Source organism: Monodelphis domestica, chromosome 1, assembly GCF_027887165.1.
Source record: "Monodelphis domestica isolate mMonDom1 chromosome 1, mMonDom1.pri, whole genome shotgun sequence".
NCBI classification, from domain to species: domain Eukaryota; kingdom Metazoa; phylum Chordata; class Mammalia; order Didelphimorphia; family Didelphidae; genus Monodelphis; species Monodelphis domestica.
This window is the reverse complement of record NC_077227.1, coordinates 503,076,554-503,091,872: the sequence shown is the minus strand read 5'-3', so window position 1 is coordinate 503,091,872 and position 15,319 is coordinate 503,076,554. Positions and strand designations below refer to the sequence as shown.

Sequence of the window (15,319 nt, the reverse complement as noted above, 5' to 3'; positions counted from 1 at the left end):
GAATTTGCCATGTGGTGCTGAGAAGAAGGTGTATTCCTTTTTATCCCTATTTATTTTTCTCCATATGTCTATTAATTCTAATTTTTCTAAGATTTCATTCACTTCTTTTACCTCTTTCTTATTTATTTTTTGATTTGATTTATCTAAATTTGATAATGGTTGGTTTAAGTCTCCCACTAATATGGTTTTACTGTCTATTTCTTCCTTCAATTCTCCTAGTTTCTCCATTAGAAATTTTGGTGCTATATTATTTGGTGGATACATGTTGATTAGTGATATTTCCTCATTATCTAAAATCCCTTTTGACAAAATATAATTACCTTCCCTATCCCTTTTGATCAGGTCTATTTTTGCTTTGACTTTATCAGATATCATGATTACCACTCCTGCCTTCTTTCTGTCAGTTGAGGCCCAGAAGGTCTTACTCCATCCTTTAATTCTGACCTTGTGAGTGTCAACCCGCCTCATGTGTGTTTCTTGAAGACAACATATGGTAGGGTTTTGGATTCTAATCCATTCTGCTATTCGTCTACGTTTTATGGGTGAGTTCATCCCATTCACGTTCAAAGTTATGACTGTCATTTGTGGATTCCCTGGCATTTTGATAACCTTCCCTAATTCTAACCTTTTTTTCTTCGGCTCTACCTTTTAGTCCAGTGATTTACTTTAAATCAGTCCCCCTTATCCCCTCCCTTGATATGTTTCCCTTTTTAGTCCCTCCCCCTCCCTCCTCTCTTTCCCTCCCCTTTTGTTTTCCCTCTCCCCCTTACCCCCTTGGTTTTCCCTTCTACCTACCCTTATTGAGTAAGATAGAATTCAAGATCCCAATGGATCTAGATGTTCTTTCCTCTCAGAGTTGATTTCCCTGAGAGTAAGGTTTAAGTAAAAACTCTCTTCCTCTCCTTCTTATAAGAGTTTTCTTTCCCTCCCCTTCCCGTGTGAATCGTTGTGTGAGAAAGATTATTCTATTTGGTCTTTCTTTTCCCCCTATTTACACATTACATTTTCCCCACATGTTAGTATACATAGATTGATATAAATGTAGTCCTTATAGAAGAGAGTTTGAGTAAAAGAAGATAAGATTTTTCTCCTTTTCCCTTTCCTTCATATTTACCTTTTCAGGTATTCCATGCTCTTTGATTTTCGATATCGAACTTTCCACAGAGCTCTGGTCTTTTCATTGCAAAAACTTGGAAATCTTCTATTTTATTGAATGCCCATACTTTCCCTTGGAAGTATATAGTCAGTTTTGCTGGATAGCTGATTCTTGGTTGAAGACCCAGCTCTCTTGCCTTTCTGAAAATCATGTTCCATGCCTTACAATCACTCAGAGTAGAACTTGCAAGGTCTTGTGTGACCCTGATTGGCATTCCTTTATATCTAAATTGTCTTTTTCTGGCTTCTTGGAGGATTTTTTCTTTTGTTTGAGAGCTTTGGAATTTGGCAATTACATTCCTGGGAGTTGTCTTTTGGGAGTTTAGTGTAGAGGGTGTTCTGTGAGCTCTGTCAGTGGCTGTATTGCCCCCTTGTTCTAGAATCTCTGGGCAATTTTCTTTAATTATATCTTGCATTATGATGTCGAGTTTGCTGTTTATTTCTGGCTTTTCTGGAAGTCCAATTATTCTTAAATTATCTCTTCTCCCTCTATTTTCCAAATCTGTCACCTTGTCAGTGAGATATTTTATGTTCTCTTCTAATTTCTTGGCCTTTTGGTTTTGCTTTATTAGTTCTTGTTTTAAGGCCTGGTTTTCCTTTTCAGTTTGGTCATACTGGTTTTGTAGATGCGTGAATTTCTTTTGCATTATTTCCCACTTTTCCTCCCAGAAGGCTTCCATCTTTTTGATCATTTCTGATTCAAATTCTTCATGGGTTTGTGGAGAGTTTCCATTTCCTTTGGAAGGTTTCAGAGCATTTGCTTGTGTTTCCTCTTCTGTCTCCTCTGTGTTTTGTATTTTTGCTCCATAAAATGTGTCCAAAGTTGCCCCCTTCTTCTTGTTTCTTTTGGAATTTGGGGGCTTTTGTGCTTCAGTGTAGTTTGCCATCTCTATCTGAGTGGGGAGGATTGGCTTTTCTTATCTCTGTCTGGTGTTCAGAGGTTTTAGCTCCAGGCAGATTGTCCTTTCTATAAAGTTGTTGTTCTGTCTTCCTGGGGGAGCCAGGAATTGCTGGTGTGTCCCTGGGTTGAATTGAGTGTGCCCTGAGGCAGGGACCTGAGACTGGGATGGAGGGATCCAGCCAGGGGGTTATAAGCTCCCCCCGTCTCTCTGTTTCCCTGCTGTCTGGGTGTCCTCTCGACTGGGTCAGGTTGTTTTCAGGAAGCAGCCTTCAGAATAGCTGGCCCTGGGGTCCTTTTGCCAGCCCTGAGGGTTACTGTTGTTTCCGAAGACCCTGCTCTCTGAGAGGGAGGGGCCGCAGCTTCCCTGAGCTCAGGGCAAGGGCTCCTGATAAGAAGATTAGCTTTCCCTGGGTTGAACTGAGATTCGGATGGAAGGTTCCAGCCACGGGGTTACAAGCTCCCCCGTCTCTCTCTGTTTCCCTGCTGTCTGGGTGCCCCCTCGATTGGGTCAGGTTGTTTTCAGGATGTGGCCTTCAGAATAGCTGGCTCCCGAGGCCCTTTTGCCAGTCCTGAGGGTTGCTGTTGTTCCACACAACCCTGCTCTCTGAGGAGGAGGGGCCGCAGCTTCCCGGATCCCCGAGGGCTCCTCCCAGGGGGTTACGAGCTCCCCCGTCCCTCTCTGTTTCCCTACTGTCTGGGTGCCCCCTCGACTGGTTCAGGTTGTTTTCAGGATGTGGCCTTCAGAATAGCAGGCCCTGGGGCTCTGAGGTTGCCTCTGCTGCCTCAGACTCGGCGCTTTGGGTTGGAGGGCATGGGTCCTAGGACCTTCCTTCTGCCTGCCCCTTAGGTCCGAGTGGTCTCGGGTTCTGGCTTTGGGGGGGGGGGCATACCTTTTGATCCAGGTCCAGGTCCAGGAGGAGGACTCCTGGGGTCTATGGTGTTGATCATTTTGAATTTCAGTGTCCTAGGAGCATTCGGTTTGAGATCGGTAAGGAAGGGTTTCAGGAGATCTGAACTTTAGCTTTCTCTAAGCCGCCATCTTGACCGGAAGCCTGTTCTTTCCATTTCATCATGATGCTTTTCTTATTTTAATTCTTTGAAGAATTTAGTATTTGATAAACCCAAAGATTCCAGCTTTTGGTATAAGAATTCACTATTTGACAAAAAGCACTGTTCAAACTGGAAAACAGCATGGCAGAAACTAGGTATAGACCAATATCTTACACCCCATACCAAGATAAGGTCAAAATGGGCATATGATTTAGACATAAAGGGTGATACTGTAAGTAAATTAGGTGAGCATAAAATAATTTACCTTTCAGATCTATAGAGAAGGGAAGAATTTATGACCAAAGAAGAGGTAGAGAACATTATAAGATGTAAAAAGAATAATTTTTACTACGTTAAATTTTTTAAAATTTTGTACAAATAAAACCAATGTAACCAAGATTAGAAGGGAAACAATAAACTGTAGGAAAATTGTATAACATATTTCTCTGATAAAGGTCTGATTTCTTGATAGGCGACGCGGCGGCCGCGGCGGCGCACACCCCGCACCACCACCCCGAGCTGTCTTGGGAACCCGTTACTCTTCTTCCCGCCCCGCCAACCCATTCCCTTCTGAGGTCCCCAGGGTCTCTCTCCTCCTCTTCCCCAGCCCAACGTGCTGGGGCGGGGGTCTGTGATCATGGCCTCCCTTTTCAAGAAGAAGACAGTAGATGATGTAATAAAGGAGCAGAATTGAGAGTTACGAGGTACACAGAGGGCTATAATGAGAGATCGAGCAGCATTAGAAAAACAGGAAAAACAGCTGGAATTAGAAATTAAGAAAATGGCCAAGATTGGTAACAAAGAAGCCTGCAGAGTTTTGGCTAAACAGCTTGTGCAACTGAGGAAACAGAAAACTAGAATTTTTGCTGTAAGTTCAAAAGTCACTTCTATGTCTACCCAGACTAAAGTCATGAACTCTCAGATGAAGATGGCTGGAGCCATGTCAACTACTGCCAAAACAATGCAGGCAGTTAACAAGAAGATGGATCCACAAAAGACATTGCAAACAATGCAAAATTTCCAGAAGGAAAACATGAAAATGGAAATGACTGAAGAAATGATCAATGATACACTGGATGACATCTTTGATGGATCTGATGATGAAGAAGAAAGCCAGGATATTGTGAACCAGGTGCTTGATGAAACTGGAATTGAAATCTCTGGAAAGATGGCCAAAGCACCATCAGCCGCCCGAGGCTTACCATCTGCATCCACATCAAAAGCATCGGCAATCTCTGATGAAGAGATTGAACGGCAACTTAAAGCGTTGGGCGTAGATTAGTTGAAATGTATTTATGATATGTGTTAATGATTTACAATCAGTATAAAACTGGCACAGTGTAGATTTTTTTTACAAAATTTATTTATTTTTCAGACAAGGCAGTCAATGAAGTTTCAATTCCACATCTTGTTTTAAATCTTTTTGCCAAAGTATGAAAAGAAAAAAGTTTGAATCTTAATTACCAAATACTTTGAAATGATTATTCTAAAACTCTTATTGCATGGTATTGTAGTTTAAGATTCTGTTAAGGTTAGTGCCAGATCACATTTGCATTCTAAATCCTTTTGCCCCGTGTAGAGAAAAGGCACTAAGCATCAACATGAAGAATTTCAAAAAATTCAGTTGACAAGAGGCCTGCATTTGCTGCTTATATTTTGAAACTGATTTTGAACCATAGCCACAAGAATTCCAACTATCAAAATGATATTGAAAATGGGGTGAAAGTGAAGTCCTCTTTTGATAATAACTTTTAAAAACATTCTTGGCATCTGCCTTAAATACTTGCAGTACAAAAATATTGTGCAGATCTTTAAATCATTAGTGAGAAACTTGAATTATCAATTTAAAACTATAATTAAAATCTAGTTTGAGAATTCTCCAGGTGTCATATCTGGGATCTATGATTTTACTTGATTAGTTTGTGAATGGACCCAATATTAAGGAGAGCTGGGTTCTATACCTAGCTCTAACCGTTGTGTGGCTTTGGAAAAGCCATTGACCCTTTCAGGACCTCAGTTTCTTCAACTGTAAAATGAGAGGGTCTCTACAAAACAATTTGCAAAAGGTCTCTTCGAGCTCTAAAACTTTACAAAAAGCATTGAAAGGCACTGATTTTATTTTACACTAATAATGTAACAATTGGTTAATCCCTGAAAGAACTATTGTACCTTTCTCTATATGAAATGTACTCTTATTGTCCAAAATCTTATGAACTGTATTCATCCTTAGACTGAAGTTATTCTACAGATGCCATTGTGTCTACTATTAAGCACTACTACTAAAAGGATAATATTAAACATTGCAATTTTAAAGCAAAACTCATTGAAATTTTTGTAAATAAATTTTTGTCAGAAAAAAAAAAGGTCTGATTTCTCAAATACATAAAGAACTGTCAAATTTATAAGAATACAAATCATACCCCAATTGACAAACGGTCAAAGGATATGAATAAGTAGTTTTCAGATAAAGAAATCAAAGTTATTAATAACCATATGAAAAAATGTTCTAAATTCCTCTTGATTATAGAAATACAAATTGAAACAACTCTGAAGTACCATTTCACACCTATCAGATTAGTCAATGACAGCAAAGGAAAATTATAAAAGTTGAAGGGAATGTGGCAAGATTGGGACACTAATGCATTGCTGATGGAGTTGTGATCCAAACCATTCTGGAAGGCAATTTGGAACTATGCCCAAAGGGCTTTAAAAGAATGCATATCCTTTGATCCAGCAATACCACTACTACATTTGTACCCTAAAGAGAGAAAAAAACAAAAATATTTATAGCTGCGCTCTTTGTGGTGGCAAAAAATGGGAAAATGAGGTGGCGTCTGTTGATTGAGGAATGACTGAACAAATTGTGGTATATGATGGTGATGGAATATTATTGTGCTATAAGGAATGATCTGCTTGATTCTCTAAAAACTGGAAAGACCTCCATGAACTGATGCAGATTGAAATGAGCAGAGCCAGAATAACATTATACACAGAAATTGAAACATGGTGGGAAGATCAAATATAATCAATTTTGCTATTAATAGCAATGCAAAGATACAGGACAATACCAAGGGACTTATGAGAAAGAACACTATCCACAACGAGAGAAAGAACTGTGGGAGTAGGAATGCAGAAGAAAAACATGATTTATCATTTTGTTTATATGGGTATAGGATTTGGGGTTTTGGTTTTAAAAGATTATTCTATTACAAAAATGAATACTATGGAAATAGGTTTTGAGCGATAATATATGTATAACCCAGTGGAATTGCTTGTCAGCTCCAGGGTGGGGGGAGGGAAGAGGAGAGGAAGAGAACATGAATCATGTAATCTTGGAATAATACTTTAAAATAATTTTTTTAAAGAGGCATTCAAAAATAAATAAAAATAAAAAACAAATTGTAGTATATAACAGTGATGGAATCCTAGGTTGTGGTATGGTATGGTAGTTGTCTCTCAGTAATCGAGGATGACGATTGTCTTTGTGCTTTTTTGTGCACAAAGACACTTGTGCATGAAGATTTAAGTGGAAAAGTCGATGCACAGAGACAGTCCCACTCTCTCGGCGTTGGAAGCCTGGGTCCAATGACACGAAAAGTCATTACACCTGGAGACTTCCTCTGCTGCATTGGATGGCCGTGTTGTCTTTTGTGCTCCAACATGCCCTAAGCACTCCACAGTGCCTTGTTGCGTCGCCATGTCAGCCGTTGAACCTTCTTATTGGTTTCTTCCATCTGTTCAGCCGAAGCAGTCTTCACATGCTGGGTGATCAAAGCCCTAGTTCACCAGGGGTCCACAATGACCCAATGGCTACCCTCACAAGGTTTAGCCAGCCTGTCGAAGCCATTGCCTGGAGTGTGGCCACTGCCACATGCTAGCAGCTACTAGGAGCCACAAGTGAGAGCTGGGTGTCAGGTGAGGGTCAGAGGCTGGAGAGCTGCCCTAGGAGGACACAACAAGCCCTCCATACCAAAGATATTACTCCTCCCTGAGCACCCCACACACCCCTAGGTTGTAAGAAATTATGAACAGGATGATTTCAGAAACAGCTAGAAAGACCTATATGAACTGATGCAAAGTGAAATAAGCAAAGCCAGGAGAATATTGTAGATAGTAACAGCAATTTTGTGGAAATACCAACTATGATAGACTTAGCTACTCTGCAATACAATGATCCAAGACAATTCTGAAGGACTTTAAAGAATGCTATTCACTTTCAGAAAAAGGGCTATTGGAGTCAGAATGCAGATCAAAGTATATGATTTTTCACTTCAGTTTATTTAGGTTTTAACTTGGGGGTTTTGGTCTTACTGATTATTCTCTTATAAAAATAAATAATATGGAAATATGTTTTGTATGACAATAAATGTATTACCCAGATCTTGCTTGCCAGCTCCAGGAGGAGGGAAGGAAGAAAGGAAGGAAGGGAGACAATTTGGATGATAGAACTTCAAAAAACATATGTGAAATCTATTACAAGTAATTGGTAAAAATAAAATATCTTTAGAATTAATTCTTTGAGGAACGGAAGGAAAATTCTTCAGTCCACATATTTGGGACTGAACCACCCTGACAAAAGATGGTTATATGTGGTTAAACTAGCACCTGCTATCAAAAGAGAGAGTTCCCTCAAATATTTCATTTCTAGGGTTTGGCATAGAATGAATCCTTTAGAAAAGATTTTTTTTTAAATCCTTGCCTTCCTTCTTAGATGAAGTACTGTATATTGGTTCCAAGGCAGAATAGCCATAAGTGCTAGGTAATGGAGGTTAAGTGACTTGCCCAGGATTACACAAATTTGATCCCAGGACTTCCCATCTCCAGACCTGACTCTCAATCCACTGAGCCACATAGCTGCCCCTTGAATAAAGTCAAGTCAAAGAGTTGGCAATTTTTTAGTCTTTATCCATATCAAGTAGATGGAAAGCCTTGGTTTTGTGCTACCTGTGTTCATTAGCAGCAGTGAGAATTTATAAAGAGGTAGTATGAGAATGGGAATAAATGCTATGAGATTCTTGATGGCTCTAGGTACAAGCAGGTTATGTGTTCTAGGGAATATGTTACAGGAGAGATTATTGTCTTAGCAGTTATTTATAGTTTACAAATGATCCCCAGCCATGTTCTGGTGTTCAGAACCACAGACAATGAGTTCTAACATTTGAAGGGAGGGCAATATAATGTAGTGGAAAGAACAGGGTATAGTAGAAAAGGCACTCAAATAAGCTAAAAGAAGAGCAGGACAGCTTTGCAAGTTAAGTGCTGAATTTATTATATACCTAAAAAAGAAAAGCAAGCTCTACATAGAGATTCTCAATAAAATATACATAAAATCCTTTCCATCTGTTCTACAATGTATATGCAAATGCTCATTTTATTTAAAATGTTCATTTTATTTGTTGTTTGTTAAATTCAATATTTTTTCCCCTTTAAACAGTGAAAGGAAAATGAAAACATGAAAGAGAAAGCACTGGCTTTGGATTTAAAGGACCTGAGTCCTTTGGGCCTCAGTTTCCTCATCTCCAAAATAAAAGGGTTGGACTAGATGACCTCTAAGACCCCTTCAAGCTCTGTGTTTACAATCCATTAGCAGCTCTGCCTGGCTTTGACTCCACGATTTTTGGCAGATACTCCATGGTAGTGGTATCCCCTCCTTCTTTTAAGCTTCCTGTGCTATCTTCTCTCTTAAGACTGTAAGTTTCTTGAGGGCAGGAATTATCTCCTTATTTGTTTCCCTAGCACTTAACATAGTTCCTGGAATATAGATGGTACTTAATAAACATTTATTGAATTAAATTGGATTGAAATGATCCTATGATCCAATAAAGCCTGAGACTGAACATCAAGATACCTGGGTCTTCTTATGACTATCACCAAGTAGTCAATAAACATTTCAGTTATTTATTAAATGCCTATCATGTGCCAATCATGGTGCTAAACACTGGTAATAGCTAGTAAGCAGCTGTTTGATACTGAGTAATTAATTTTCCCCTCTCTGGATCTCAGATTTTTCACTTGTCAAATGATAGCATTGGGCTAGATGATCTCTAATGTTCCTTCCAATTGTCATTCTCTGGTGTGTAATATAACTGTGGGTTTCCATCTTTCCTGCAGCACAGATGGTGCCCCTGAACTTATTCAGATGGCTTGGTTATGTGTAGGGGTTAAATTATGTGTTTTGAGGGGAGTCAGAAATGTGTCTGTACATCAATGACTACCCGCCACCTCAACACCTACTATAATATGTAGGCATCAGGGCACCTGAAAGTCTACCATTATATATTCATTTGTGTTTAATTGACCAAATCCTCTTTTCCAAAAATTCAAATATCCCTGAGAGAAGTAATCCTAACCCAGAATTTATCAATTTTATCAAATTTCCACTTTCATCAGATGGTAAAGACCTGAAGCAACAGAAAAGAACTGAAATGGGAGGGAGAAGTTGAGGGACCCTTGACATCACATGGCAACAAAAAATAGCTTTGTACTGATGCCCCTAATGTTGCCCTTTCTCCATCCCTTTTTGTTGTTCAGTCACTTTTTAACTGTTTGTAACTCTATTTGGTGTTTTCTTTGCAAAAATATTGGAGTGGCTTGCCATTTCCTTCTTCAGTTCATTTTACCAATGAGGAACCTGAGGTAAATGGTTAAGTGACTTGTCCAGAGCCAGAGAGTTAGTAAGTGTCTAAGGTTACATTTGGATTCATTAAAATAAGTCTTCCTGACTCCAGACCCAGCACTCAATCCAGTTTGCTATTTAGCTGCCCTAACCCTAGAACTAGAACTGCAATTAAAACGATCCAGAGAGAAGTCTATCTTTCAGCTCCACAAAAATTTCAATAAAAGGATACTCGCTTCATTGTCCATTTACCTTCCATCTTAGAATCAATATTAAGTATCAATTCCAAGGCAAAACAATAAGATTAAGTGACTTGCCCAGAATCACATAGCTAGGAAGCATCTGAGTTCATATTTGAATGCAGGACCTCTAAGTCTCTATGCCTGGCTTTCTCTCCACTAAGCCATTTAGCTGCCCCTCGATGAGATCCTATAGCCAAAGTTGTGAAACTTTAAGCTTAGCTTAAAGTTGTGCTAAGACTTTTGGAGTACCCTGAATGGCAGGTAAATATACATATATTCATTCTCTTGCCTCTATTATTTCTCAGAGAAAGGTACTGGTCAGCAATCAGATAAAAAGGAAAATGTATTTTTTAAAAATAAGGTTTGCTTTATTTCTTGGTGGGATCACTGAAAGCAAAGGAGATCTTTGACAGTGATTAAACCAAATGAAGATGGGTTTTTTTTTAATTTATCCAAATCTGTAACTAATATTTCTATTGACTTTGAAAATAATTTTCCATCTTTAGAATCATTTGGCAACAAAAGTGGTCTGATATAGGCTAAAACATTTCTGGTCTTTGATGAAAATGTAAAAGATATCATTATGATGAAGGTAAGAGAAGTAAATGGTTTCCATTTACTCCCAGATAATTATTGACTTCTGATATTAATTCTTGTTTAATTCTGTCAAATGGCTTCTTAGAACCCTCACAAGTTCTTAGCAGACTTTTTTTACCTCTAAGGAAGAAAATCCAAGTTGAAAAGGAAATTAAAAAAAAAAAACACTTTATCATTATAGCTACATCCTCCCCAGAGTACTATCTGCCAATTTTACATTTTATTCAGACCCAAAAGTAACCTTAAAGAAAACAAATGCCTATGAATTTGGCATTAAGCAGAGTCCAAGGGATAGCATTATTCCATTTCGAAGCTGGTTCAGAGAGAAGCAGGAATGTTAGATAGGGGCCCTAAGCCAACCTATAAGTTAAATCTCAAAAATAGTATCCATCCACTTCATATTTGGGAGTGCCTATGAAATCTCCCCTGCAGGGCACGACTGGATGGCAGAAAGCCTGTTTTAACATCTCATCCAAAGGACACACCTTAAAGAATGCAGCACCCAACCCTCCATCCTGATCCCAAACCCCACCCTGGACTTACAGCAGTGTCAGCAGTGGGTATAAATGGCTGGGATCAGGGCTGAAGGGTGATATTTAAAGAATAAGATATCATCTTCTGATTTAACAACCAAGCTGCAAAATACCTTTCTGTCTTCATAGCTGTATTTAGGGGTTTGGTTTTAGAGTCTCTCCACTGCTGCTTCACTATATGCATTCAGAGAACACTATTACCAGTCTAAGTTGGGTGTCCAAAATATCAGGGCTTTGGTTAATCTGAAATCAAAAAGAACTAAAAGAATCAGACAATTAACTCATCTTTCCTTGCTTACTGGGTGCATTCCATGCCGTCTTGGACCACAATACAGTCATTAGATTGAAATTTACTGCCAGCATTGCTATCATCATCTCACCATCACTATTGTTGTTATTATTAACCACTTTAACATTTGCAAAGGGATGTGTAATAACTATAATTAAGTTATTCCCTGAAATAGCCTCATGAGACAATCGTGTGCTCACAGATAAGAGAAGGAAAACATAGGCAGGTGAGCTAACTTGTTCAAGCACACAATGAAAAGAGAACAAAGAAGAGTTGACAGAGGCTCAGAAGTTCCTCAGGGCCATAGGATAATGGATTAAGAGCTGGAAGGGACCTGGAAGGTCATCTCCAAACCCACACCCCAACCCCCCACACACACACATACACCCCCAACCATCCACTCCCCCACTTCTTTTAGAAGCTCAAAGAGAGAGTTTTAATGAGATTCAAACCCAAGTCTTCTAACTGAATTCAGTTGGTCTGTCTGCTAGTCAATTCTTTTTATTTTTTCCTAAATTGGTTCAACAATATTTTGGCCATAAATTGAGCAGGGCAATATGAAAATAGGATTGAGAAAATTTGCTTTGGCCTAATATTTTCCATTTTACTTTAAAAATTCCCAAACCCAATCTCTTTTCTAAATCTGGTGCCTTGCCTAAGAAATGGAATTATGCCATAATCTTGACTGTGGTCTTCAAGAGTAGAAGTCAGATTTCTTTTGGAAGTTGAATTCATATGGCCTATTAAACATTTTTTTTTTGAGAACCATTCAAAGGATTAAACTAGATCACTAGACTAAACTACTTAACAACCTTTAAGTGATGACATATTACATCTAATTCACTTATATCTCGTGACACCTGCAAAAGCAAAACTACCATATATTCATTAATGATTCAAGGCCAGAGGAAGGTAGCTGTGAGTGAGTATATGGCATCAAAATTTGCTTCTCAATATAATTTAATACTCCAAACAAAAAAAAAATACTACAAACCTGATCATAGTAAATTATGCTTTTTAATGATTTTCTTCCTCTCCTAACCATTTTACTCCTTATACCCTCCACTCTTCTTCCTGCTCTCTGCCCTCTTCCCTCCCCCAGGAAGAAACTGTAGCCCACATCTTATAAGCTTAAGAACTTGATTATCATGAAAAACTATGTATGACTCACCTACACTCAGCTTCTAAATTAACAGAATTTTATTTTGTAAAGGCAATAAATTACCTATAGACCAACTAACCATCATATTATGGAGCCTAGTATTAAATTAGGTAGCTTGGGTATGACTCACTATTGTAGCGAGTTCATGTTTTGTTTTGTTTTTTAAACCCTTATTTTCCATCTTAGAATCAATACTGTGTATTGGTTCTAAGGCAGAAGAGAAGGGCTAAGCAATGAGGGTTAAGTGACTAGGGTTACATAGCTAGGAAGTATCTGAGATCAAATTTAAATCCAGTACCTACCATCTTTAGACTTGGCTCTTAATCCACTGAGCCAACTAGTTGCCTGTCAGGCATTCTTCAAAACATAAACTCACAGGGGCAGCTAGATGGCTCAGTGGATTGAGAGCCAGGCCTAGCCCTTACCTCTCTTCTGCCTTGGAACCAATACACAGTATTGATAAATAAGCCTTACCTTCTCCCTATACCTACTGTCATTAGTTTTTATACATCAGTTGCACTGCTCAAAAACTACTACATAAACATCATTTATATCACAGATGGGGAGGGTAAAATTCAATTTATGTCCTACTTCAGTGGTAGGAAGTTGGGGAAATAAGCATTTCTATGGCATCTACTTTGAGCCAGGTTCTGCGCTAAATGCTTTTTACAAACATTATCTCTTTTCAGCCTCACAACCACCCTGTGAGGTAGGTTCAGAAATCACCTCTGTGCTTTTTTTTTTTTTTAATGCAGTGAGGAGAGAGGCAGAGGAATGTGGACACATATAGTATGTGAATATGATTCAAATTCTATGGGTATGTATATGATTGTCTCTAATGGTTTTGTGTTATTAGAATTGCTTTGATTTTTAGATCTTGACAAGGAATATCAGGATTAATCTGATAAAACAATGGCTCATGCCCTTTAAGTAACTTTGCAGATGTTCCTGCACAAGAACAGTTCAAAACAGCCTGAGTGGTCCCTGAATCTCTGGAGATAACTCCCAAGACTATCTTCTTCCATCATATCCTGGTCTACATTCTAGGCTATTAAACATCTCCTGTTGCTAGACAGAAGTTTCTCTCTTGTTGCCCAATCCTAGAGACCCCTCTCCTCTTTCTTATAATAGTATAAAACTGGAGGCAGCTAGGTAGCTCAGCAGATATAGAGCAAGGCCTAGAGATAGAGTTCCGGGGTTCAAATCTAGCCTTGGACACTTCCCACTTGTGTGACCCTAGGCAAATCACTTAATCTCAACTGCCTTGTCCTTACTGCTCTTCTGCCTTAGAAGCAATTCTAAGACAGAAGGTACAGGTTTAAAAAAAAACACTATAAAACTTATAACATTCTTCTCCTCCGCAGGGTTGGTTCTATTCCATCCCCTACATATATATCTTGCTTTCTCTTTCTTAAAAGAAATAAGCAATTTTGCTGAGCATACTGTGGCTCTCTGGTTTTTAGGACTAACAGGCATAACACTGTGGCTCTCTGGTTTTCAAAGGAACAGTTATCTTGTTCCTCTCTGGTTTTTAAGGATTGACAAGTACATATACCCACATAAGAATAGAGAACTAAATACATTTGTGAAAAAAGTGATTCAAGCACATTGTGACATTTTCTCAGCTACAGGCAAAGTGCCAATCCCACTCAAAGGGTCACTTTTTCAATTAGCTGTTAGTACCCAGAACAAAAGAACTTCAGCAAGTCCTTAGTGTCAGCTGAGAATAAGACACTGTTATCATACCTGCTATAGAGATAAAGAGGCCTCTAAGTCAAGTGATCCCAGAATTAAATGTATAAGTACCCAGATGGTCCAAAAGATTCAAGATATCACATAAGTTCTTAACTATGTCCAATAGCAAGGGGTGGGGGATGCTTCTTTAGGGATTGAAACAAGAAGAATAAAAATGGGAGCCATTCTGCTTCATCATCATACAAGGTCCTAGGTTGTTCTAGGGTATTAATTTCTCTCTTTTTTCTTTTTCTGTACTATACCAGGCCACTTATAGAACACAGAACAGGAGAGCTGGGAAGGGCCTTAGAAATCATCCAGGCCTATCCTTTCATATTATAGATGAGGAAATTGTGGTTCAGAAGGGTAAAATAGCTTGTCCTAGGTCACATAGCTATGCTGTTCCTCTTGGCCCTCCTCAGATAGAGAATATGGATTGAGAACTCAAAGGGGTCTCTAAAGTTAAACCTCTCACTCTGCAGAGTAGGACACCAAGACCCAGAAAGTTCAGGTGTCAAGCAAGTAGGTCAAACAAGTAGTAACGTACAAGGACAAAGAGGTAGTGTATATCAGAATTAGAATTTGAACTAAGGATCCAGTGACCTAGGGTACATCTAGTCCCTAAGCCAGGGGAACAGTTGGGCCAAGTCTGCCAAAGGCTGAAGCTAAGGGTCTCCTGTGATGGTTCTTGAGGTATCTCAAACAGGCAAAAAGAAAAAAAATAATAACTAAAAGGTTCCTGCACAGGAAGGGTTCAGAAATGCTGAATCAGTCATGTAAAGAGAGGAATTAGTTACGAGGGGCTAAGTCAATGAGGTCAAAGGAAAGATACAAAGTCTGAATCAGGAGTGAGTGGAAAATAGGATTTAGCATTTGAGAGCCAAGTCAAGGATTCAGAGAATCACAGAATTAAAGAATATCACAATAGTTTTCTATTTAAACAAAACTCTCAAAAATAGCCTCAAATGATTATATCACTTTCATTTAAAGGTCTCCAATGGTAGGGAAACCAGGACCTCCTGAAATAATCCATTCTACTC

The 15,319-nt window shown here is 38.8% G+C and overlaps 1 protein-coding gene across 1 annotated transcript; it reads left to right on the top strand.

Moving 5' to 3' along the window:
* Positions 1-2,860: 2,860 nt before the first annotated feature.
* Positions 2,861-5,469, top strand: LOC130456487 (charged multivesicular body protein 2b-like). The gene has a single exon (XM_056812954.1). It carries the CDS (start codon positions 3,828-3,830, stop codon positions 4,386-4,388), a length of 561 nt encoding a protein of 186 aa, XP_056668932.1. The 5' UTR covers positions 2,861-3,827; the 3' UTR covers positions 4,389-5,469.
* Positions 5,470-15,319: the final 9,850 nt, after the last annotated feature.